At 40.1% G+C, this 27,136-nt stretch overlaps 1 protein-coding gene across 4 annotated transcripts; it reads right to left on the bottom strand.

The window, feature by feature from the left end:
• Nucleotides 1-9,486: 9,486 nt before the first annotated feature.
• TMEM230 (transmembrane protein 230) lies at nt 9,487-26,340 on the bottom strand. 4 transcript variants are annotated; one of them, XM_043987419.1, is made up of 4 exons: nt 26,164-26,340; nt 19,926-20,053; nt 14,779-14,901; nt 9,487-12,065 (listed from the first exon to the last, which is right to left on the bottom strand). In XM_043987419.1, exons 2-4 carry the CDS (start codon nt 20,022-20,024, stop codon nt 11,925-11,927), a joined length of 363 nt encoding a protein of 120 aa, XP_043843354.1. In that variant the 5' UTR covers nt 20,025-20,053; nt 26,164-26,340; the 3' UTR covers nt 9,487-11,924. The 4 variants fall into 4 exon arrangements, with proteins under 4 accessions (XP_043843354.1, XP_043843356.1, XP_043843355.1 ...); XM_043987421.1 differs by lacking the exon at nt 26,164-26,340 and adding an exon at nt 25,855-26,024; XM_043987420.1 differs by lacking the exon at nt 26,164-26,340 and adding an exon at nt 25,600-25,832.
• Between the last annotated feature and the right edge of the window lie 796 nt (nt 26,341-27,136).

The raw sequence follows: 27,136 nt of genomic DNA, 5'->3' as shown, positions 1-27,136 counted from the left end.
TTACCATATTGTTGTGATTGTATAAATTATTCTCCAACTTCTGTTCCTTTTGCTCTATTATCATTTCATATGTCTTCCCAGGTTTTTCTGAGACCATGTCCTTCATCATTCCTTTCAGCACAATAGTCTTATAGTCAACTAATGTAGTGCCATGAATAGAACACTGGGTCTGGAGTCAGGAATACTGCTCTTCCTCGAGTTCAAATCTGGCCTCAGAAGCTCACTAGTTGTGTGACTCTGGGAAAGTCACTTGTTTGCCTTAGTTTTCTCATCTATAAAATCAGCTGGAGAAGGAAATAGTTAGCTACTTCATCTTTGCTAAGAAAACCTCAAAAGGGATCATGAAGAGTTGGGCACAACTGAAAAATGACAAACAAAATTTTCAGGGAGTGTTGTTTTAGCAAGATTTTTGTACCTATTGAGCCAAGTTGTTAATTCCTTCTCTAATTCTTTCTTCCATAGTCTTTATTTCATTTTAAAAAAATATATTTTTTGCAGGTCAATGAAGGTTAAGTGACTTGCCCAGGATCACACAGCTAGTTAAGTGTCAAGTGTCTGAGGCCAGATTTGAACTCAGGTCTTCCTGAATCTAGGGCTAGTGCTTTATCCACTGTGCCACCTAGCTGCCCCCTAAAATTATTTTTAAACTCTTGATTTATTTCTTCTAGGAATTCTACTTGGATCTGTGACCAAGTTATGTTTTCCTTTGAGGCCTTGCTTATTGATGTTTTGGAATTAATCTCTTCTTATAGATTCAGGTCTTGAGCATTCCCATCATCATAACAGCTTTTTGTGGTGGGAATTTTGTTTGTTTCCCCATTCTTCTAGCGTACTTTCTGACTTTGGTCTTGATGTTAGGACTGATCTCTGCACATGTCTGGAGGGAAGACCTGAGCCGGTCCTGTTGCTACCTTTTAGAGAAATTGAGTGTTATTTTATTGCAGGATTTCAGAGACAGCTTAGACTGGGGACCTGCAAGATTTCAGTGCTCCCCAAATGGTTTGATACAGAGCAGTTTGAGTGCTAAGCCCCTAACCCATGTCTGAGCTCTTTAAATTACTAATCTCGGTTTCTATCTGAAGAGCAGTAGACTAGACTCAGCTTTTGCCAGCTGGCTGGAAAGCTCTGCTGGTTCTGTCTGACAGAATTGCAAAGCCTAGGATTATATATTATTATTATTATTATTATCATCACCATCATCATCTAGGATTCCTCTGCAGGCTTCAGATTGGGCTAAAAGCTAGAGCTGAGATCCTGCTCTGTTCCTGGAGATCAGCCATACTACTGCTATTTTCTTCTGAACTTAATCCTCTCAGCCTAGAGCCTGAGGTCTTTCCCCACCCTTGAATGCCACCCCTAAGCACAGGTCACCTTCTCAGCTCACCTTGAACCTGCTAGAACTGGGTAGTGGGAGACAAAGCTGTCAGTACATGTTCCTACATGGTTATCTGGTATGAGTCTGGGATCTCCAGTATGGGTCTAGACCCTTTTCTTTCCCAAGTAAACAGCCTAGTGTGAGTCTAGAGCCTCCTCCTTCTTGGGTACACAGCCTTTCCCTGAGCACTTAAGTGATCCACTCAGAGTGCTGACTAGCCAGATCCTGACCCTATTGTCAGTAGATGTTTCTGTCTGTCTTCTAATCCTAACCTAAGCTGGAAAAGTGACTCAGTATTTTTAAAACTGCATCTCCCCATCAGCATATGAGTTTTGGTAGAACCTTGCTGTTCTGCTTCCTGCTACTTCACCATCTTGGCTCTACCCGGTCTGTCCATTTTGGACAAGTAGGCAAGAAAGGGAAGGAGGTTCTGTCCCCTATACTTCCATCATATCTCTGCTCCATGGTAGGAGAAAAGAAAACTAAACATGTATAATTGTACAATGTCAGAAATAAAAACAAATCTGTCCTTATTCCCAAACTGTTTCCACTGGAACTTGTTGGCTCGATGTAGTCATTCCCTGTAAAACAGAGGGAATAACAGCTCATTATGACATCCTTGGCAAAGAAAATATTGGGACTTTAGGCTATTCCTTTCTTCCAGTAAGCTCTTACCACTTTACATTTGACAGTCTATATTTGAGTGGGCTAGTTGTTCCATTAGTTACTTAAATGACTATTCGTGAATTGCTACCACTCCCCACATCCCCATCTTCATATTCTACCATGATCTCTCCTTGCTCATATGGTATAGATGGATGAGAGCTAACCTTGGAACTAGAAAGTTCTGCTATGTGATCCTGGATTAGTCACTTAACCTCTTGGCATTCTAGGCAACTCTCTAAGACTCTACATTGTAGAAAAGGTGCAGAACTGCACTGGCAGTTTCCTCACCTGGGAGTTTCCTATACCGATGAAAACCTAAGTGTAATCTCTATCCCTATATCCTTCCATGTGACAATTCTAACTGTTCCTTCCTTTAACTGTGTGACACTCTTATTTATTTATTTTTGGTGAGGCAATTAGGGTTAACTGACTTGCCCAGGGTCACACAGTAAGTGTTAAGTGTCTGAAGCCGGATTTGAACTCAGGTCCTCCTGAATCCAGGGCCGGTGCTCTATCCACTGCGCCACCTAGCTGCCCTGTGTGACACTCAACACCCTTTTGGGACTGTTGGTGGAATTAGTAAAAATGTGTGGTGCTTACTCATGCATGACCTCACCTTCAGGAAGGTTTTATAAGAAATTGTGGAATTCAACTGTGTGGTAATCACATGGAAAATTATGAAAACCACAGATTTTAACGTCTCCCAAAACTACAAAACTGATATCTTATCCAACTAGCTTTCTTCATAGACTGGAATAATTTCTAGATGCCTGTTAATTAACAAGTATAATATATGGGAGAAAGGAGAAGAATGAAAGTGGTTGTGTGATGTATTTATCATAAAGGCATGATTATGAAGTTTGGCAACTGATTGGGTATGAGAGATTAGGGAGGGAGAAAAGTCAAAAGAAAATACCAAGGTTTTTCAGCCTAAGAGACTGAATAAACTTTGGTGTCATCCAAAGAAATAATGAAGTCCAAAGGAAGAACAGGTCTGAGGGAAAAGACGGTACACTCAATTTTGAACATGTTTGAGGTACTGATAGGGCATCCAGGAGAAGATATACTTTAGACAACTGGAGATGCAAGTCTAGAGGTCAGAAGAGTAGTTGGGGCTAGGTATCAACTTGAGAGCCATCTGGATAGGAATGGAATGAATCTGATTGCTAAGGGAGATAATGAAGAGAAAAAAAAAAGGATTGAGAACAGATAGTCAGTCAACAAGCATTTATTAAGTGCCTATTATTTTCCAGGCACTGTGCTAAATGCTGGGGATTACAAAGTAAGGCAAAAGAGAGTCCCTGCCCTCAAGGAGCTCACAATCTAATGTGAGAGACTATAAGCAAAATATGCACAAACCAACCATATACAGAATTGAAAATAATCATCAGAAGGCACTTGAATCAAGAGGGTTTGAGAAAGGCTTCCTTTAGAAGTTAGAATTTTAGCTAGGACTTGAAATAAGTGAAGGAAGCCAGAAGGTAGAGATGAGGAGAGAATTTCAGGCATGTGGGGTAGCCAATGAAAACGCCCAGAGTCAGGAGACGGTTAGAAGAATGGTTAGAGAGGCTGGAAAGAAAACTATGATGATGTGGTATTTTGGAGGCCAATGAGTTTTGGAAAGAGAGTATCTAGAAGGAGGGGGTGATTTTGTGTTAAATGCTACAGAGAATCTGGATGATTAGAACTGGGAATAGGGGTAATTAGTAAATCATTGGTCACCACTGAGAAGGTAGTTTCAATAGAGATGGAGACTAAAAGTCAGATCACAAAGGATGGAGAAGAGTAGAGACACTAGATGCAAACCACCTTCTTAACAAGTTTGGCTGTGGAGGGGATGAGAAAGAAAGTAGCTGGATGGAGTAAAAGAAACGAAGGGAAGGAATTTATAGGATCAGAAAGATCTGGGTATGTATGTAAATGAACAGAAACAATAGTGAAAATTGTATGGTTGCTAGAGCAAGGTCCTAGAGGAGGTAGGAGAGGATCAAAGGTATAGGTAAGGGGCATTACTTTGATCAATGAGTAGTAATCCATCTTCTAAAACCAGAGGAAAAAAGAAGAGTGATGATGCTGAATATTGAGGAATGGAGAATGATGAGTTGAAGGAGTTACCATTAGATGTCCCTGATATTATCAGTGAAGTGGCAGACTTAATCAACACTTATTAAACTCTTCACCATGTGCCAGGCATTATGCTAAGCACAATACAAAGGCAAAAACCATTCCCTACCCTCAGGGGGTAAATAACTGTAAGTAATAAGATATATACAGAGTAGATGAAGATAATCTAAAAGTGGAAGGCACTAGCAGCTAAGACCTGGAAAACTGTCCTTCAGAAGGTGAGATTTGAGTTGTGTTAAAGGAAACCAGGGAAACTTGAGGCAGAAGTGAGGGAACAAAGTCTTCCAGGCATGGGAGACAGCTAATGTAGAGGAATGGAGTTGAGATAGGCTATCTGGTGTGAAGAATAGCAAGCAGGCCAGTATGGATGTGGAGAGGAGTTTAAGGTCTAAGACCCCAAAGGTAGGAAGTGTGCAAATGTCTTCCCAAAGGCAGGGAATAACCATTTGGACTTTAAATAACAAGCAGAGGAGTTTATAGTTGGTCCTGGAGCTGATGGAACCACTGGAACTTGCTTAGGAGCAATAAGACCTATGCTTTGGAAAAATCACCTTGGGGGGCAGCTAGGTGGTGCAGTGGATAGAGCACCGGCCCTGGATTCAGGAGTACCTGGGTTCAAATCCGGCCTCAGACACTTAACACTTACTAGCTGTGTGACCCTGGGCAAGTCACTTAACCCCAATTGCCTCACTAAAAAAAAAGAAAAATCACCTTGGCAGGTGAGGAGAGGATGGGTTGGAGGAGAGACTTGAGGTATGGAGACCAGTTAGAAGGCTAACAAGAGAGAAGTGATTGGGGCTGTATGAGTGGAGAGAATGGGACCCGTAAGAGATATAAGGAAATGTTTGAAAGCTTGCTGGAAGATTTAAAATTTTCACTGTGTGGAATGAGGTAGGGAGCCATTGAGAGTCAAAAATAAACCAGGGATCCCACTTTGAGTCCCATCTCTTCTCACCAAACCATACTGTTTCTCAAGAGCTGAAACTCCAGTTGAATCATATTTTAGAAAAGGAAGTCTGAAAAGGCTGTAAGTATACAGTGATATCAGCTATTCAATTTTTAAGCAGATGTACAAAAAAGAGAAGTGAGGGTAGATAGATGAGAAAGGTCCTATGAGAACAGTACTGGAAAGCATAGTATAAAATAAAGATTAAATAAAATGAAAATGGCATTTTAAGGAATGCTAGGGGGCAGCTAGGTGGCACAATGGATAGAGCACCGGCCCTGGACTCAGGAAGACCTGAGTTCAAAATCAGCCTCAGACACTTGACACTTACTAGTTGTATGACCCTGGGCAAGTCATTTAACCCCAATTGACTCACCAAAAAGAAAAAAAAATGCTAGGGACAAGTGGAAAATCCGGGAAAAGGACCCTTGTTTACATTCGAATGAGAAGATAGTAACAAGTAACACTAAGAAGACAGAAATACTTTTATTTTGTCCTTGTTTTCTTTACCAAGAGCAAGCTCTTCAGACTAGGAAGCATAAAACAAAAATGATTAACGGGGAATTGAAACATAAGGGAGGAAATGGTAAGAGAACATTTAGATCCCTTTATTAAGTTCAATAATATTAATAGCTAGCATTTATATAATAATGCTTTAAAGTTTGCAAAGTGCTTTACATACGTTAACTCATTTGATCCTCACAACAGCCCTGTGAGGTAGGTGTTATTATCCTCATTTTACAGATGAGGAAACTGAGACAGAGAGATTTAAGTGACTTCCAAGGGCCACATAACTGAGGCTGAATTTGAACTCAGGTCTTCCCGACTCCAGGTCTAGCACTGTAACCACTGTGCTACTCAACTCCAGGAACTTACAAATGTGACTGCTAAACAGTTATCAATGTTCAAACTAGACAGGATATACTTTTGGGACCAAAGACCAAATACCCTGATTTTTCAGAAAAGTTGGACATGTAAAACTATTTTATGATCATGTTCTTTGCAAAACTGTATGATGGATTATAGAAGAAATGGTTCTTGACAGAAATTAGAAAGGGAAGAAACAATCGTGTATCAACCATATGCTTATTTTGAACATGCCAATCTACCTTCATTTTTTGGACAGGGTAGTCAAATTAATAGATCCTGGGGATACCAAAGACATAGTATATCTAGAATCTTCCAACAAAGCATTTGATAGTCTTTCTTTTTTTGTGTGTGTGTTTTTTTTTTTTTTAGTGAGGCAATTGGAGGTTAAGTGACTTGCCCAGGGTCACACAGCTAGTAAGTGTTAAGTGTCTGAGGCCGGATTTGAACTCAGGTACTCCTGACTCCAGGGCCGGTGCTCTATCCACTGCACCATCTAGCTGCCCTTGATAGTCTTTCTTGGTGTTCCTAAAGATAAAATGAAGAGGCAGGGGTTACCCATGCGGGTTTAGAAGTTCTTGTCCAACTAAATCCAAGGAGTGGTGATGCCAAATTGGATGAAGTCCCTAATGGAGCATCATAGGTCTCTGCCCTTGGACAATGTCTAATCGAAACTTTTTTTAAAATTAATTACTTGAATGAAAGAATAGAAATGTTATATTTATTGCATTTGCGGAAGGAAACAAGAAGACATGACTAATATATTAGACGATAGAATCAGCATCCAGAAAGGTTGTGACAGATTAGAACTGCGGATGAAGGTAAAAAAAGATGAAATTAGAGACAAATATGAAGTTATTGACTTGAGTTGAAAAATTAACTATACAAGCAGAGAATAGGTGACCCGTGGCCAGGACAGTTCATATTTTAGTTAACTCAAGTTCAATGATGAGTCACTGATGTGATACAGTAGCCAAAAGGGTTAATTAGAGGTTAGACAGCTTTATTACTTTGAAAGCAAGAGAAGCATCAAGTCCATTATTTCATCTAGATGACTGTGTCAGGTTCTGGGTACCACATTTAGAAGAGACATTGATAAACTAGAATCTCTATACAGAATGAGTTGAAGGAACTAGCATAAGATATCCTCAATATTATCAGTGAAGTGAGGGTAAGGGAACCTGATACCATTATTATATGAGGAATGGTTGAAAAAACTTAAGATGTGGCAGAGCCAAGAAGGCAGAGGACCTCTCCACATGACCCCTCCAAATAATGCCAGAAAGAACTTAAGATGTTTAGCTTATTTGAGGTTAAATATCGAATACTGAATATCAGTAATGAAAGAGGGAAGAAACTTTGGACTAGGAGGGCAGAACAATGGGTGGAAGTTTCAGGGAAGGCGTATTTCAGCTCAAAATAAAGAAAATCTTCTTAATAAAATAGAAAAGGGTATATTGGAGGATAGGGAGTGGGCAGTTCCCAAACACTGTCTTCAGGTAGAGGCTAGATAATTATTTTGTAGAGGAAATACATGTTTTTTGGTAAGGGTTAGAAGAGATGACCTCTGCACTCCCTTCCAACCCTTGACTTTGTGATTCTAAATTAATCCATACTAAAACATCCAAAGATTGCATGGATCAATGTAAACCTGGATGGATGTCTCTAATGATCGGTGGCAAAGGATTTGTAGCTGGTTCCATCACATTCGAAATTCTGATCAATGATTTGAATGATTGACAGCACTAAGGGAGAAAAGCTAATATAGCTGATGACACATCCACCTTTCCCAGAATCCCTCAAAGATCCTGACAGGCTAGAATCATTAGTCTAAATTATGAAGATGGAATTTAATATACTTATGTGCAAAATACCAACAGGATGGGTGAGATCTATCTTATTAGTAGTCATATGTAAAAAAAAAAAGTTGGATTTTTTTCCATAGATTTAGAACTGGATAAGACCTCAGAAACATTTAAATCCAGTATCTTTATTTTATAGATAAGAAAATTGGGGGCAGCTAGGTGGCACAGTGGATAAAGCACCTGCCCTGGATTCAGGAGTACCTCAGTTCAAATCCGGCCTCAGACACTTGGCACTTGCTAGCTGTGTGACCCTGGACAAGTCACTTAACCCCAATTGCCTCACTAAAAAAAAAAAAAAAAAAGAAAACTGAGGCACAGAAAGGTCAAATGATTTGCCCACAATCCCACAGATAATAAGTATATGAGGTGGGATGTGAATCCAGGCCTTCCTGACTCCAAATCCACTGCCTTTTCCACTACACCATGATGATTTTAGTTGACTTTAAGCTCAGAATGATACAATTATATGACAACACTGGAGGGAGGGGAGAGGGGGGGAAAAAGGTTATACAACCTTAGGCTATATTAATAGAAATATAATATCAAGAATAAAGGAATAGTACAACTGTATTCTGTACTTGTCAGCAATCTGGAGTATTATGTTTAGGCATGAGCATCACATTTTAAGAGGAATACTGACAAATTGGAGTACAAAGAGAACAAGGATGGGAAGGTTTAGAAATCATAAAAAAAAATTAGCTTGAAAGTGTTTTAGAGTACAACATGAAAGCTTGTTTAAGATAGCTCAAGGATATCAGAATGTAAAAGAAGGGTTACAGTTATTCTGTGTAGCTTAAGAGGGAATAACTACGTAGAACTGGCAGAAGTTAGAGAAGCAAAGTTTGGCTCAATGTAAAGGAGGAGGCAACTTTTGTTGCCTAAACACTATCTTCCAATCTATCTCAAACCATAACATTTTAGCTGTCATCAATTGCTCTTTCCCTACGTCTATATGTCCAGGTTATACCATGTACCACCTATTTTTGTTCTGCAACATTTTCTGATTCCTCTCCATTCTTTACCCTAATTTAGTCACTTCTGACGATTACTGAAAGGCTACCCTAAACTAAAAAACAAAAACTTTCAATTCCACTGGCCAGTTCCATTTCGACCAACTTTTATTAGTCCCTCTTCTTGGGAAGCCTCATTCATCCAACAATCATTCATTGATCACTAAGTCTACTGCATTAGGGCTAGAAAACAGATGAAATGCAAGGCCTAGTTTTTCTCCATTAGTTCTTGACTCAAATGATCACTTTAATAAACTGACCCATCTTATCACTCTTATTAGCTAACCATTCTAAATTTCTAATGTATCCAGTGGATTGCATAAACTATCCACCTCAGCCAAAGAAACCTGTTTATGATTGTTACTTAACCTCTCTGGGCCTTGGTTTACTAATCTGTAAAAATGATCAGGTTGGACTGTACGAAGGATTCTAAATCTTATTTATGTAAGACTCCTCTGGCAGTCTGGTGAAACCTATGGACCCCTTCTCAGAATAATTATATACATAGGATTGCAAAGGAAAACAATTACATTAAAATACTTACCAAAATATTTTGTTGTTGTTGTTGTTGTTGTTTTGTGAGGCAATTGGGGTTAAGTGACTTGCCCAGGGTCACACAGCTAGTAAGTGTCAAGTGTCTGAGGGTGCATTTGAACTCAGGTCCTCCTAAGTCCAGGGTCAGTGCTCTATCCATTGTGCCACCTAGCTGCCCCAAAAATATTTTTTAAAATTCAGAGCCCAGATTAAGAATCCCTGCAAAAGATAGTTTCTGAAGACTTTCTGTATCATTCTCTGAAACCTTTTTCACAATTCACCTATTTTTGTCTTCCTTCACAATAAGAGTTCTTAGCTCTTGTATAGCATTTTATAAGCATTTTTGCATATATGATTTCGTCTGATCCTCACGAAAATCTTATGAGGAATTAAGGGTATCCCTATCTTACAGATAAAGAAACTGAGGCTCAGAGGTTAAGTGACTTGTCTGAAGTCCTAATCCATTACACCAATCATTATTATTAAAATAACATATATGTATATATACAGATTTATATACAGAGAGAGACAGAGACAGAAGTTTCAAGGTTTACAAATCATTTTCCTCACAACAACCCTGTGAGGTAGGTAGGTAGTGCAACTATTATTACCCCAGTTTTACAGATGAAGAAACTGAAGACCCAATAAGTGTCCCAGCTACTAAGTGATGGAGTGAAGACTCAAGCCTAGGTATGATGACTCCCCATCTAGTATTCTTTCCACTTCATCACTACCTCTCATTCATGCTATTCCTCTATGCTTTGAATGCTTTCTTTCTGGCAAACCTTGTCCCTCTTCTCTGCATAGCCTTCATAGAACAATCTGGTTTAAGTCTCTTCCATCACTTCAACAACCTTCCCTGAGCAGCTGTTTTACTTTCATAAAATCAACAGGGTCACATTTCTATGTGTAAGAAAAATGCATTTTAATATACTTCTGTGGTTCTGCTGGTCTGCTCACACTTTCCATTTGTTTCTTCCATTAATAGGTAAGCTCCCTGAGGACAGAAATGGTGCCACCTGCTTTTGCTATAAATTGGAACAGAACCTAATGGAGTGCTTTTCACTTGGATTCAATGAAAAGTTACTGATGAGGTCTTAGATGATTAATGGTTAAATGCAAAAATATGACTTGTCGGTAACAGTATGATTATACAGCAGGGTCTTAGTCTGATAATTCAACTGGTATAATCAAAAGTCAAAAGGAAAGAGGATGTATTCTATATGTGATTCATAGACTTAAATCCAACATGATCATCAATCAAGTCTATTACAATGTCCAATATAAGGCACAGCTTTTACACATATTTAATCTAGAGCTCTGATTTTAACATTTTAATTTCTCTTAAATGTGCTCACTCCCTGCAACAATGAAATAATGAGACTACATTAGCCAAGCTTAGACTTCAAGTGACCACCTAGTCTGTATCAGCTTCATAGTAAGAAAACAACAATAAAAGGTACTAATAATGCAATTTTGAAAAAATACAACTAAATTATGATCACCCAAACCTTATTTTTCATAGGAAATAAGCAATCCTGACAAATGGTTAAAAAAAACCTCAGCCCTTAAAAGAATGTTAAAAGTCTGGAACATCCTGATCTTCAGAGAACAAAATGCTACATGGTATAGACATCAAACCTATGAAATAGATTAGGCCTGGCAAAAGCATCACTAAGATGAAAAACTGCAAAATCTGTTCTGAGACTTTCAAAATTCCCAATTCTTGTGTCACTTCAAAAAGCAAGTGAGAATCATTATGGATTCTCTTTAATTTGATTATACTTCGTTTTACTAAGGGATGTTTTACTGGAAGACAGTAAAAAAAATAGGTTGATGGGATAAATGAGTCATTTGGAGTTTTTCAAATAATTACTTAATGAAATAAAGTTAGATACACTGCATTTTCTATTTGACACAAACCATGTTAGTAACACCAGACTACTTCCAAAAATAAAAGCTAAAATGTAAAAATGTTTAACTTAAGGTTGGGAAGTTCAGTCTCTTTTCAACCAAACCATCATTTGGCTACTTCCTCACCAAATTCCTATTACTTTGTGTGTATATACATACACACACATGTGTATGTAACCACATATTCATATGCACACACATATTCAGATATAGTTAGTTCTCCATAATTCTGTGGATAGTATTTGAAAGCTGCTGCAGTAGAAAAATTCACCATCAAGAAGCCAACGCGGTGATGAACCTCAGCCTAAAAAGGACTTATCTTACAAAAATTATTTTTGGAGTGATTCTAGTCCTATTTCCATAACTACTTTGGAATATGTGTGTGTGTATGGAAAAGCTGCCTCTTCAAAAATCTTAGCTCAGAACAGGAGGTAAAGAAAAAGAGATCTTATTTCTCTAACTGCAAGCTCAGTTCACATCTTTGGGATGACCCCAAAGAGCCCAGCAATGACCTTGTTAAAATAACTGCAGAACCCACTGGTATTTAAATTTCCACGGGTCCAGCTTTTCAGTGCTAAGCTTATTCCCAACAGCAACGGTTTTCTTCTGGACCAAAGTAGACCCTAGTCATCAAAATCCGGAATGTCATCATAAGAGTAGCCCCTGTAGCCTTTGGAAGCATAGTAGGCAATGCGCAAGTGGTAGAACCCTGGCAGGAATACCAGAATTCCAATGATCAGGACAGGAATGGCTCGGTCTGCTCCCTGGTGGTGGAAGAATGAAAACACATTAGTATCACACCAATGTCACTGAAACCAGCAGTAAGATAAAAGAATATTTTAAATCTTTCTGAACATCTTTTAGATACAGAGAGGACACTAAAGGAAAAGAATTATTTTTATTTATAGGATTATCTTCAAATTTAGGTGTTGTGATTTAGGGCAGCCAACAGGAAGTGATCATTTCCAGGATAGGCCGCTCACCATAATAGTTTTAAATGGCTAATAGTTAAAAGCTCATCTTTATAACATTTGATAGTGTTATGAAGTCAGTCTTCATAAATATAACTATCTCTATGTGACAGATGAGGAAACCAGGTTCAGAGGGGAAGTGACAGTGCTCAAACCCAGGTCTTAAAGTTAGCAACAAAAAGTACTTCAAGGATTTGTCATTTTTTCAGTGAAAAGTAGTACTCCTTCCAATGATACAGATTGTGATTTCTCTCTGACTCTGTAGATGGATCTTTGAAAGCTGCTGCAGTAGAAAAATCCACTACCATACTGCCAACCTGGAACCTCGGCCTAAAAAAGGACATGTCTCACAAAAATTATTTTTGGAGTCATTCTAGTACTATTTCCACAACTGCTTTTGAACAATTCCAAGTATCAACTGTGGTTTAACACAAAATCTTGTTGTTTCTACTTTCACAACATCCTTCACATACATCCCTTTCTCTACACTCATCCAGCCACAACTCTACTTCAAGCTTTCATCATCTCTCTCGTGTACTCCTGCAATAGTTCTAATTGTTCTCCCTGCCTCAAGTCTCTCCCTATTCTCTTTCAGTTTCCACTCAGCTGCCATTGTAATTTTTCCTAAAGTACAAATCTGACCATGCTGACCCTCTCTGCTCAATGAGCAGCCAGTGGTTTTCTATTACCTCCAGAATCCAATATGAAGTCTGGATTTTAAAGCCTCTCATAATCTGGACACTTGCCACCTCTCTAGTCTTTTTCTCCCTTAGTTCTCTTTACAGCCACAATTGCCTCCTTGCTATCTCCACACTTCTGACCTTGCCTGTGTGCTGCTCCCCTAGCCCCCAGAACGCTTTGCTCCCTCACTTCTGCATATTAGTTTCCCTGATTTCCTGCAAGACAATTCAAAATCTCACCTCTGGCAAGAGGCCTTTCCAGGTCCTCCTAGCTCTTCATGCGTTCCGCTTTCAGATTATCTTTATCTATTGTGCATATATCTTGTATGCTAATAGTTATTTGCAATGTTTTTTCCTTCATAAGCAGGCATGCTTTTTGTGGGCAGGGTCCATTTATCCTTAGCACCTAGCACATTGCACTTAACAAATGCTTGTTGCCTGACTTGGCTGAGCGACCTGTAGAAACAGCCTAAAAACCTACTGCTGCTCTAAATACCATTTTATTTTATAAAGTTCCAGTTCCCTAAATTTGAATAGTTCCTTAAAAATAAAAATACTTAGTATCTTCTGTGAATTTAAAGGATATTCTGAAAGTTAAAGATGGCCACTTCCAGTCTCCTCTGGTTTTTGATTTCTGAAGCACTAAAAAAATCCAGTCAGGAGCCTTTCACATCTCTAGGCCCCAAACCTATAAAAATGGGATGGTTTATGGCTTCCTCTTCAGTCTAGACTCACCCACCAAATTGAGGTCCAAGGCTCAGGGTGGGTACAGAACTAAAAAGGGAGTCACAAGCCAACTCTGCCACTGATCAACGATCTGACTTTAGGTGAACTGATTAGTTTCTCTGAACTTCAGTCTTCCCACATGCAAAACAAGGAAAACAATACCCACCACCTAACTCATAAGAATTGTGTAAGAATATGTAACTTCTGAGAGTTCAATGAAGAAAATTAAATTTTCTTTCTTTGCTTCTACATAAAACATTTGAGAAGTTTATTTCCATATGCTTAACTTGCCAAAAATAAAGCTTTTAAAAAAAGTTTTTTACGTTTTCAATTTTATTGATATTTTGTTTTTATACTGCAAACATTTACAGATTATTCCTGCTTTGTGAGAAACCTCTGACAAAATGAAACAGTTAAGTAAAACTAATAATACAGTGATCTTGCCTGAAAGTTCATGCAACATTTCAGAGCTGTAGCATCCTCCCATTTTACTATTTTTAAAAACGTAACATAAATTTCTTTTCCTTCTACCCATTACCTCACTGGGGAGGAAAAAAAATGCAAAAAAGCAAATTTCTTGAAACAAATATGTGTACTCAAGCAGAACAAATTCCCCGAATCACAGTACACAGATATGTTTCATTATGTTCCCTAAATCCATCACCTGTCATGGAAAACATGTTTTATCATTGGTCTTCTGGAATCATGAATGGTCATCATTGTATCAATCCGAGTTCTTACAGTTTTCAAAGTTGTTTTTACAATGTTACATGCTTCTCCTAGTTCTACTCATTCTTCATTAGTTTATGATTTTTATGATTATTCTATTATTTTTATAATACTGATGTCCAAATACAAACTGTATTCTCACTTCAACTGCCATCAGTTCAAGTAAGTCTTTCTATATCTTTTTGAAATCATCTATTTCCTCATTTCGTATAGCACAACAGTACTTCATAACATTCACATACCACAACTTATTTAGCCATTCCTCAATCATCCAACAAAAATAAAGCTTTTTTAAAATTCCTGGACAATTTAATAGTTTTATAGCACTTCCTAAATACAATGAAGGATCAGTTACACATCAAATTACTTACCCCTTTGCTGATATATCCGGCTAACAGCAGAGCACCTATGACAATGAGAAAGGTGCCAATCATAAATAGCACTACAGCAAGTGCTATAGCCTTGTAAGGAATTTTGGGGGGGCTCTTCTTAAACTAGAAGGTCAAGGGGAGAAAAAGACATTACAGAAGCATTAGAACTTAAGGTAGAAAACAAAGAAACAAAATAATAATCCTCCCCACCCTCCCTTTGACCCTGATCATCATTCCTTTATAACGTATTTGCCCCCTCTCTTCAATCCAACTTTAGGGAAGAGAAAAAAGGAAAAGTGCTTTCAGAAAAGAAAAAGGGGAAGGACTTCAAGAAAATAACCCCTCAGGGACGGCTAGGTGGCGCAGTGGATAAAGCACCGGCCCTGGATTCAGGAGGACCTGAGTTCAAATCCGGCCTCAGACACTTGACACTTAACTAGCTGTGTGACCCTGGGCAAGTCACTTAACCCCCATTGCCCCGCCAAAAATAAATAAATAAAGAAATAAAAAATAACCCCTCATTCTCAAAGTAATGGGGAAAATTCCTTAAAGCCTCAACCATTATAGCAAATATTTAAAGGGAGTGCTAGTAAATTCTTCTTTCTAGTTCTATATTTCATTTATAGACTTTCAGAGTTCACCTAATCCAACCTCTACCTTAAATTTCCATTAGATTTGAATTTGTTTTTACAATGAATTGAGATACTATAATAAACATTAGGAACACAAAAACAGACACAACATACCCTGCTCTCAATAAGCATATTACAATGGTGGGTGGAGATGACATGTCCACGTTATCATACCAGTGAGACAATGATGATTACAAAAAAGGGTGAAGAAAAGTGCTATGAGGATTTGAAGGGACTATTCTTTTTGGTTTGCAGAGGTCAGGAAAGGCTTCATGGAAGAGGTAACATCTGGATTACTCCTTGAATTAAGGGCTCTTTACAGAAATGAGGATGGGGAATAAATGGAAAGAACTCTAGGCATGTTGTTGGAGAACTGTGAACAAAGATCCCGAGACTAAAAAATGATGAAAAGGGGGCAGCTAGGTGGCGCAGTGGTAAAGCACCAGCCCTGGCTTCAGGAGTACCTGAGTTCAAATCCAGCCTCAGACACTTAACACTTACTAGCTGTGTGACCCTGAGCAAGTCACTTAACCCCAACTGCCTCACTAAAAAAAAAAAAAATATGATGAAAAGAGGAGACAGAAAGTAGGTCAGTTTGCCTGGAGCACAGTATGTGAAGCAGAGCAATCTGAGAGAAGGCTGGAAAGATAAGTTGGAGCTAGATTTTTGGGGAGGAGGGGACTGAATGGCAGCAATTAGACATTCTACTTGATTCCATAAGGGATGAGAAGCTACTGAAGGTTTTTAACCAGAGGGAATGATGTGAATAGTGGATTAGAAAGATTGATCAGAGAGCAGAGTGAAGGGCAAAGTAGGCAAAGACTGGGGAAAGGAAAAGCAGTTAGGAAGCTATTACATAATCCAAGTGAAAAGGGTCTGAGCTACAGTAGTTGCAAAGGAAGTGAAAAGGAGGGAACTAAAGTGAGAGATATTTCGGATCAACAGGATATGGGCAAATTGGGCCTTAGACACTTGACATTTACTAGCTCTATGACCCTGGGGAAGTTACTTAACCCTTGTTGCCCCACCAAAAAACAAAAACAAAAACAGGATATGGGAGCTGATTGGAAGTGTGAAGAAAAAGTTTAATCAATTGAAAAGCATTTATAATGGGGCAGCTAGGTGGCACAGTGGAGAAAGCACTGGTCCTGGATTCAGGAGGACCTGAGTTTGAATCCAACCTCAGACACTTGACACTTACTAGCTGTGTGACCCTGGTCAAGTCACTTAACCCTCATTGCCCTGCCCCCTCCCCGCAAAAAAGCAAAAAGCATTTATTAAATGCCCGTTCACCTGACACTATACTAAGTGCTAATGAAATAAAAACAAAAATAAAACATTCTCTGCCCTTAAGGAGCTTATATTCTATCAGGTAAGACAATATGTACATACATAAGTGTAATAAGATATATACAAAATAAGAGGTAAATTTTGGGGGGAGGCACTAGTGGCCGGTAGGATTAGGGAAAGGCTTCATGTAGGAGATGACACCAAAGTTATTTTATTTTATTTTATTTTTACGAGGCAATTGGGGTTAAGTGACTTGTCCAGGGTCACACAGCTAGTAAGTGTTAAATGTCTGAGGCTGGATTTGAACTCAGGTACTCCTGACTCCAGGGCCGGTGCTCTATACACTGTGCTACCTAGCTGCCCCAGACACCAAAGTTATAAGCTTGAACATCTGGAAGGATAAGTGTCAAGAGAAATAGGATACCTGCTATAAGACCACCAACAAATAGTCATCTAGCTTTTTCTTGAGGACTTCCAGTGATATAGAACTCATTAACTCTAAAGGTAGTCCCTTCCATTTTTGAAATTTTAAATTATGAGGTCAATCTTCTTCAAATCAAGACAAAATTAGTCGTCCTGTAACTTCCATCCACTGATTCTAGTTCTCTTGTGTGAAATACAAAGTTAATCTCTATTCCATATTAACTCCCTTTGAATATCTGACAGCAGCTATGATACTACCCATAAGTATCTGTTCTTCTGGCCAAATAACATCACTTCATTCAACTAATCTTAATATGGCTTGACTTCGAGTTCCTTCATTATCTTGGTTATTCTCCTCTAGATACAGTTCAATTTGTCAATGTGGTATTCAGAAATGAGTACAAGATGCCAGAAGTGGTTTGACCAGAGTAGTATGGGTAATTTTCCTCAGAAAGTTAACGAAAATCTGTTTTCTTCCAAAAGAAAAAATAATTTTGTAGTCCTCTATGAAAAAAGAACCAAAGGGCAGCTAGGTGGCACAGTGGATAGAGCACCGGCCCTGGAGTCAGGAGTACCTGAGTTCAAATCCGGCCTCAGACACTTAACACTTACTAGCTGTGTGACCCTGGGCAAGTCACTTAACCCCAACTGCCTCACTAAACAAAACAAATAAAAAAGATGGGGGCAACTAGGTGGCACAGTGGATAGAGCATCGGCCCTGGAGTCAGGAGGACCTGAGTTCAAATCCGGCCTCAGACACTTAACACTTACTAGCTGTGTGACTCTGGGCAAATCACTTAACCCCAATCGCCTCACTAAAAAAAAAAAAAAAGAACCAAGAACTCATAAATCACTGTATACATCGTCAGAGATCTTCAGTATTCTGTGAAAAAAGAGGGCCCTTAGAATCAAGGAGATGTTTTTGTGGTCAGCAATTTTGGACAGTAATGAAAGGTCAAAAGATGAATGATCACATCACCAAATGCAATTTGTTTTCTTAGCAACTGCTAATTAACATTTAATAACTACTTACTGGGTAAAGAATACAATACTACAGGGCAGCTAGGTAGTGCAGTGGATAGAGCACTGGCCCTGGATTCAGGAGGACCTGAGTTCAAATCCAGCATCAGACACTTAACACTTACTAGCTGTGTGACCCTGGGCAAGTCGCTTAAACCCAACTGCCTCACCAAAAAAAAAAAAAAAAGAATACAATACTATGCATTATTGAAAGACAGGTACACGCATACAAAAAAGGCAGTTTCTGACATTTGAAGTTGGCTACTACCCTTATATGTTTTGGAGATGGACTATTACATCTCCCTAACATTTTCAGTGTACCACAAGGCAGTGCCCTCATGATACCCTCAATTTGTGATGAGGCTTTGAGATGGCTCCTAAAGTTTTGGTTCTGATTAGACTTTTCTGAATATCTCCTAGGTCCTTTTCAATTTTTATTTCAAATGCCAAGGCTGCAAGAATAACTCAAACTTATATAGGTTTAAGATAATACATATCTTTAAAAAATCAGTGCCCATCAATTCAGTTTAGAACTTTTTATACTAAGTGAGAAGACAAGAGAAAAGAGGCAGAAATACTATCTCTAATAATTAAGACCAGTATGGGAAATAGATTTAGTAACTTGTTTTCTGTGTCTTTCTTACTATTTCTCAACAAAAATAAAATTGTCCATTAAAAAAATATATCGCGGGGCAGCTAGGTGGTACAGTGGATAGAGAACCAACCCTGGAATCAGGAGTACCTGAGTTCAAATCCAGCCTCAGACACTTGACACGTACTAGCTGTGTGACCCTGGGCAAGTCACATAACCCCAAATGCCTCACCAAAAAAAAAAAAACAAAACCCAAAAACCAGAGAATAAAGGCGAGTGCTTATTGATGACATAAAGAATGAAAATAGTTGCTCCTGCTATTCCTTTCTATTTAAAGCTGGGTTCCCCCTCTTTACAAAGTAGAACTGATTTGGCTTTAATTTAAATTCACATATACAGCTAATAAAGTACTTTATTTTTTGTTTGTTTTTTTTGTTTTGGTGAGGCAATTGGGGTTAAGTGACTTGCCCGGGGTCACACAGCTAGTAAGTGTTAAGTGTCTGAGGCCTGATTTGAACTCAGGTACTCCTGGCTCCAGGGTCAGTGCTCTATCCACTGTGCCACCTAGCTGCCCTAATAACGTACTTTAAAAGAACTGCAGCCCCAGTAAAATTAAACATAATTTCCCTGAATTTTAAAACTTACAATTTGTACAAATACATTGTCTGACTTTGGTGAATATTCTAGACATATCTCTGGGAAACCACAGGAGAAATTGCTAAGATCTATGTTATACTGGTTTGACCCAGTCCGCCTCAGTATATCTATAATTTAAAGGTTCTAAGTACAGATCCTAAGATCTAAAATCCTCTAGATCTAAGCATAGATCCTGTCATGGGATAACAGATTTTGAGCTGGAAGGGACCTTTAAAAGCTATTTATGTGAAAGAAATGATGAGCAGGATGCCATCAAAAGGTCATATGAAAAATGCAAACCATCAACTGAGGAAGAGCTGATGGCATATGAATACGGATTGAAGTATAATTTTATTTATTAGTTCCTCTTTCTAAAGTTATTCTATTTTCTTTCACAACTTGACTAATGTGAAGATGTCTGGTATAACTGTACATGTATGATTTATATTGAATTGCTTGCTTCCATAGGCAGGGTTGAGGACAGAGGGAGGAAGAAAATTTATCTCAACAGAAATAGTCAACTCACATTGAGCACCTTCTTCCTGTTTACTCACCTGAAGGTCAATGTAGCCATCATCTGTGCTAGAAAGCTTGGAGTACTTCACTTTACTACTGGGGATCCCAGTAGTTACATTGTTACGGGATGGCATCATAACAAAGAGACTGTTTCCTCAGCTAGAATCTGAAAGTAAGAGAAAACCCTTGTTGATTTCAAGGACAAAGTAATGAATCATAGAATTTTAGAGTTGGTGGATACCTATGAGGTTATTCCTTCTACAATATCCTTAACAAGTGATCTTCCAAATGTAAAAAAAAAAATTATTATTAACTATAACTAACCTAATCTGGAAAAGTTATATATAATTGGATTTATGAACAATTTAAAGTATATGAAAAATGCTAAGTTTAGAAAAATTATAATTGGGCCGTAGGTCCTGCCGCAGTCACCATTCAAATGTAAAAATATTTTTGATGACTAGGGGGGACTAATTTGATTGGGGTACTTAATCTGGGACTTTTGACTATTTGGCTATCTGACTGCTATTAATTTAATGTGGGCCGTTTATAAACTTCCACCACACTGCTCTACTCTCAAATTGATAAGCAAAATATTAAGAAGCCTCTTAACCAAATAATCAAAGCAGAGTTTATTTATGAGATACTATTGAAAATTAAGAATACAGGGAAATAAAATGTACAACCTGACTGCTTTCCTGTGGTCTATTTGGAACTTCTTGAATACAAAGCCTTAGCCGCAGCTTGCCTTAGGGCACGTTACACTTTATTCTAACTCTGAGCCCCTTTCACTTTGTAAATCCCCCTGCTTCTAACTTTCCTCTCCTTACTGCCACTGCTGAACCCCTGTGTTTCTCTCTCACCAACCTTCTGTCTGCTCCGTCAGTCTGCCCTTCAGCATCTCTTTTCTCTGCTCCTAGTCCTTCTTGTCTTCTCCTGCATCCTTGTAGCCCCATCTCTAGTCTGATCCCCTGAGTGTAACTCCCAGGTCTATATATACCTTTTCTTCTCTCCACTCAAATCTCGGGACTTCCTGCGCCCCCCCAGACCAAGCTAATCCACCAGCCAGGGCTGCAGCTGGGGGGGCTGTGCTCGAGCCTCATGCGCCCCAGCACAGGCCATGCTAGAGCCCAGCATCTCTGCAATACCTCCAATCAGGCTGGAGGGAACTGGGGGCTTTTCCCTCCCAGCTGTCTAACCTGGCATCTTGTACAGCCCATGGGGCTTTTTGGCTCAGCTGAAGCTGAGGAGGAGGGGCACCAGCCCCTCCCACACAGAAGAGACCCTGAGGGCCTAAGGCTTTCTAATCTCAGCCCAAAGGTAGGGTCCCCAAATCAAAATAAATTTCCACACAAACTTTACTTCCTGTCTCTATTACTCTAAGCTCAGGTAACTAATTGCTCCCCTAGTAAGCCTATTTTTTTTTGGGGGGGGGGGCAGGGCAATGGAGGTTAAGTGACTTACCCAGGGTCACACAGCTAGTAAGTGTCAAGTGTCTGAGGCCGGATTTGAACTCAGGTACTCCTGAATCCAGGGCCAGTGCTTTATCCACTGCGCCACCTGGCCGCCCCAAGCCTATTTTTTTTTTATAGTTGTTAGGAAGTTTATACTGAATTTCTGTACTTTCAAGCCACTGGTATGTTTTCCCCCCTGAGGCCAAGCAGGACAAATCCCATCCTTTTCCCCATGAGAGCCCTTCAGCTATTTGAAGACTGTTACCACATTGCCTTTTAAATCTTGGCCAAAACGATATCATTAGAGACTTTGTCAAAAGTCCTGTTGTTACCCAGAAAGTTTAGGTTACATTAGCTGGAGGTAATGTATTAAGAGAATTGAATGCTACCTTCTCTACAAAACAAGATTTACAAGACAATACCTAAGCAATCCATGTGGAGACATTAGACATATCACATTCAGAGAATCACAGAATGTTGGGGCTGGAACAGTTTCCATCTAAAGCATCCCCTTCATCACACAGATAAGAAGGCCGCCTGGTACAGCAGAAAGAGCTCTGGCTTTAGAATCAGGACACAGACTGGAACCCAACTCTGTCATTTTCTACTCGTATAACTCTGGGTGAGTTTTATTTCACCTCTCCGGGCCTCCATTTCATCCTCAATAAAATGACAGGTAGGACTAAACCATCGCTAGGGTACCTTATAACTCTAAATCTCAAGGTCCTATGAAGTCATCATTTTGCCAAAGTGGCATTTCAGGCTAAGAGAGAACCCAGCACCAGAAGCCAGGCTTCTGCATCTCCATAGCTTCCTGCTGTAATACTCTGCCAAATTTTTTAACACATAAACGCCTACAAACATTTATTCAGTGGACCTTCTTGGAAAAATATCACTTCTATTTACAGATAAAGAAAATGAGACGTGTAAAGAATACAAAGCATTCCAAGGTTTTTTTTGTTTGTTTGTTTGTTTTTGCGGGGCAATGGGGGTTAAGCGACTTGCCCCGGGTCACACAGCTAGTAAGTGTTAAGTGTCTGAGGCCAGATTTGAACTCGGTACTCCTGAATCCAGGGCCAACACTTTAGCCACTGCGCCATCTAGCTGCCCCCACTCCAAGGTTTTAACCAGAGTTTTATGCCTGACACCTATCAGAATTCCTGTGTTCAGATCTTAGCTCAATGTACTCTCACCTCCTTGTTTTTTGTTTTTTTTTTACCAAGGCAATGAAGGTTAAGTGACTTGCCCAGGGTCACACAGCTAGTGTCTAGTCTCTGAGACCAGATTTGAACTCAGGTTCTCCTGAATCCAGAGCTGGTGCTTTATCCATTGCACCTCCTTGTTTTTAACTTTCTATACTCTAGGAAACAAAACTGAGGGAGATTGACTATGTTCATAATTATTCCAGTTATTATATGTTAATCTGAATATTTATATAATACCCAGGACATTGACAGGTCCTTTATACCAGTAATTCTATAATTAATAGACATCTTTGGCAAATAACTCTGAGTGGCAGTTCTAAGAGATGCCTGTGCTAGTCACAATGTGATTTAGGGACTGACAAGGAAAGGTTATATTGACAAAGGACACCCCTCCCCAACTCCAGTGTAGAAACCCCAAACACTACTAGAAGAGTAAGAACAAAATAAGGTCTCACAAAAGACATTATATAAGCAGTTTCTTTTAGGAAGCAGAATTCCAAATGGCAAAGTTCTAGAATACTTCACCTGAGCCTCACAGGAAACTAGGGATTCTCAGAGGCAGAGATGAGAAGGGAATACATTCCTGGTACCAGAGTAGCTACAAAGCCTTTTTCACAGGCACTCTAGTATAATTATCTTTTTAACATTATAACTCTCCCAGAAATGTAATGGGATACCAGAGTTTCAGAATCAAAACTGCAGGTGACCCAAGAGGTAATGCAAAGACTTATGGTGAGAAAAAAGAAAGCAATAATCAGCTACATGGAAGAAGCAGCACAGATGACATTATCAAGGATAAGTGGTATGTGTATATAGGTATACATGTACATATGTATATGTATGTGTGGATACATAGACACACATACAAACTTATGTATTTATATACATATATATATATGAAACCATAAAAGGATGTGGGAGAATCAATTCAATAAGCACTCATTAAGTGCTTACTATGTGTCAGGCACTGTGCTAAGCACTGGGAATACAAATAAGATTAAGACAATCCCTGCCCTCAAGAAGCTTACAAGGGGAAAGAGAAAACACAAAAGGAAGCTGGAAGGAGGGTGAGAGTGAACACCAAGGAGTAACTTGTTCCATGAAGTTCAAATCAAGCAGAGCTGCAGATGGAAAGGAGAGAGTGAGCTGCAAAGTCCAAATCCTCCTCTCTATAAAGGAGAGCTTTAGCGTTGAATGCTCCACCCTCTAGTCCTCCAGTCAGAGGGGAGAGGAAGCTGATGGAATTGGGAAGGTATTGAGTATTCCAATGCTGAGTCAACAACACAGTGATGAATATTTCTAGTGATCAGCTCATCCTGGCAGAGAGAGCCTTGGGGGGGACACAGAGTTAATTAACATAACATGGATGAAGAACCAGTAAAGGAGTCTGAGAATGTGTAGTCAGACAGGTAGGAGAACCAAGAGAGAAAGCAGTGTTATAAAAACCCAGAGAGAAGAGAATCATCAATAGTATAAAATGCTGCAGAAAGATATAGGAAGATGAAGATGAAAAAATATTAGATCTGGCAATAAAGAGCAACCCTGGAGAGCAGTTTCAGTTAAATGAGATAAAAAAAAAACCAAAAACAAAACATCCTGCAGAGGGTTTAGAAAACAACTAGAGGAGAGAAAGTGCAGGCAGCTTTTTCAAGAAGTTGAAGGGGAAGAAAGAGCATAAAGGACAATACCTAGTGGGGATCGCAGATAGATAGTAGGAAAGAGTGGATGGGGGAGACCTGGGTCGGTCGGTCTGTCTATTTTTCTGGGTCCATTTATTACACAGCAGTGAAGGGATCAAAAGATAATGTGAAATTGAAGATGAGAGATAATAGATAATATTGGGAACAATCTCCTAGAGAAAATGGGGGCAGGATAGGGGGTACTGGCTCCTAAGTGGCTCAGTAGATGAGAGTGCTAGGCCTAGAATTAAGAAGACTCACCTTCCTGAGTTCAAATCCAGCTTCAGACACTTATTAGCTGTATAACCCTGGGCAACTCATTTAACCCTGTTTGCCTCAGTTCTTCATCTGTAAAATAAGGTAGAGAAATGGCAAACCACTCCAGTATCTTTGCCAAGAAAACACTAAAATGGCCTCCTCTAGTTGGAAAAGGCTGAACAACAACAAAGGAGCCAGGGCACATTTGTTTAAAAAAAAAAAGGTCATCTCTTCATCAGACTGGAACAAAGGGGATAGTGGGAGATCACCTCAAGGTGATATAATTTAAGAACAAAAGAGTGGGCTCTTGATTTTTCAGTGAATTACAAGGAAAAATCCTCAGCTGAGTAGATGAGGGAGGCCTAGAGAAGTTTTGGAACAGAGCTTTTTATAATGGGAGAAAAAAATCAGTTCGGGAAAAGAAGGATCGATTTGCATTATTGATCTATCCATTTTTAATATCATTCTGGAAGCTCTTTTGCCCTTTTTTTCCTAATAAGGAGGAAAAAAATGAAGAAAAAAACATTTGTAGGTAATGAAAATAAGGTTCTAGAAAACAATGAGACTGAGCATAGTAGACTGGAGAGAGCACTGGATTGCAAGTTAGATGTACTGGGTTTGATACCTGCCTGTTACTCCAGGCCCCTGGACAAATCATTTTATCCCTCTGTGCCTGTAAAACGACAAGAATGGACAGGATGATCCCTAGGTCCCTTCCAGCTCTAATGCCTACATTATGAATCGGTTAGTAATTACCACACCAATCACAATTCTTTGATATATAAATGTGCAATCAATGCACATCACGATATCACTTAAGCCTCATTCTTAAATCCACACAACCATCTTTCCCAAAACAGCCACCCTCATCTTTAGACACAATTACAGGTATAGATTTAGAGTTGAAAGATTAAAACCCTACTGGTTGCTGTGGAAAGACGGCATCGGAGTCCGAAAATCGAATCTCCCCTCTGACCCTAAACTGCCTGTGTGACAACCTTGGGCAAGTTAACCTCAATTTCCTTATCTGTAAAATTAGGGATAGGTTGTTTGCCCTCTGGGGGTCTCTTCGGCGCTAGATCTAAAAGATCCTGGGGTCTTCCCTCCTTTAAGGACCTGGGATTTGTTAGGAGTGGGTGCTCCCTCCGCTGACGTCAGTGAGAAGCCCCTCTAAGACTAAGGTCGTAAAGAGCAGAGGCGGCTGGGCGCGTCCAGGCCGCAGGTAACGGTTCAGGAGCCGCTGGGGCGTAGCCACGCAAGGCCGAGGACCGCGGGCCTACGCTCCCCCGACCAGCTTCCCAGGACGCGGCACAGGGGGCGTCGGAGAAGTGGGGAAGCGTAGCCCCGTGGGAGTGCGGGGGTCGTCCTCGCCTTAGAGGTCCACTCCGCAGCTCGCCCACAGTCGGCGCTTAGGCCTCGTCCTTCCGCCACTGTCCGGCCCAAGGGCGGGATCCCCTTCCACCCGGCCCCAGGGCGGATCACTACGCCAAGGCCAGCCCCGGCCGCGGCTTCTCTCCCCGACGCCTCCCCATGCCCCCGAGCTCGGCCACGTCCCCCCGCTTCCGGCTCCGGCTACGCCTCTTGCACGCCCAAATCCCAGCTCCGGCGTCCTCGGGCAGAGGAAGGACCCCGCAGGGTACGAATCCTGACAGAGCGAGGAGTGCCCGGTCCAGGCCCTACCTCCGGCCCAGTCCCATCTCTCTTTCCTCAGGAGGCGGCAGGACACTTCCCGAGCAACCGGTGAACGCTACGACCCACGGAGAACGAATAAACGATAGCCGGCCGGCAGGAAGGGGAGCTGCTTTCCTCAGAGCCCTACTTCCTCTCCCGGGGCTTCTGGGCCGTCGCCTTCTTAATAAGACGTCTCTTGATTGGTCAGAAAGAGGGACGAGGGACGTCTGATTGGCTCCTGGGTTTGTTTATGTCTGTGAGGGCCTGGGAGGTTCAGTGCATGAGGATCTGGATGAGGTAGAGGCGGGTGGGTTGGATCTTGGAATGTAAAGGTAGGCCGGCGCCTTAGAATTTTGAGCTTGGAATGTCAGAACTGGGAGGGAACTGAAAACGTAGACTGTCAGAATGGGAAAGGGATCTTAGAACATAAAACGGAGACTATCAGAGCTGGGAGGGAACTTAGAACACAAAATATCAGAGCTGGAAAGGAACCACAGAACATAAGCCTATCAGAACAGACTGGAAAGGAACCATAGAACATAGACTATCAGAGCTGAAAGAGAACATAATATGTGGGATATCAGATCGGAAAGTGATCTTAAAACATGGACTATCAGATCTGGCAAAAACCTTAGAATATAGAATGTCAGAACTGGAAGGGAGCTTAGGACATAAAACATGGAATGTCAGCTCTGGAAGTGATTTTAAAACACGGAATGTCAGAGCTGGGAGGGACTTTAAAACATAAAATATCAGAGTTGAAAAGGACCTTAGAACATAGAATGTCAACACTGGAAGGGAAATTAGAACATAGAATGTCTGATCTAGAAATGATTTTAAAACATGAAGAGTCAGATCTGGGAAGGACCTGAAAACATAGAACATAGAATGTCAGAGGTGGAAGGGACCTTAGAACAAAGACTGACTTTAGAATATGTAATATCAGCACTGCACAGCCCCTAGAAAATAGAGCAAAGTAAAA

This window comes from Dromiciops gliroides, chromosome 2 (genome assembly GCF_019393635.1).
Source record: "Dromiciops gliroides isolate mDroGli1 chromosome 2, mDroGli1.pri, whole genome shotgun sequence".
Lineage (NCBI taxonomy): Eukaryota > Metazoa > Chordata > Mammalia > Microbiotheria > Microbiotheriidae > Dromiciops > Dromiciops gliroides.
This window is presented reverse-complemented; position numbering and strand designations above follow the sequence as displayed.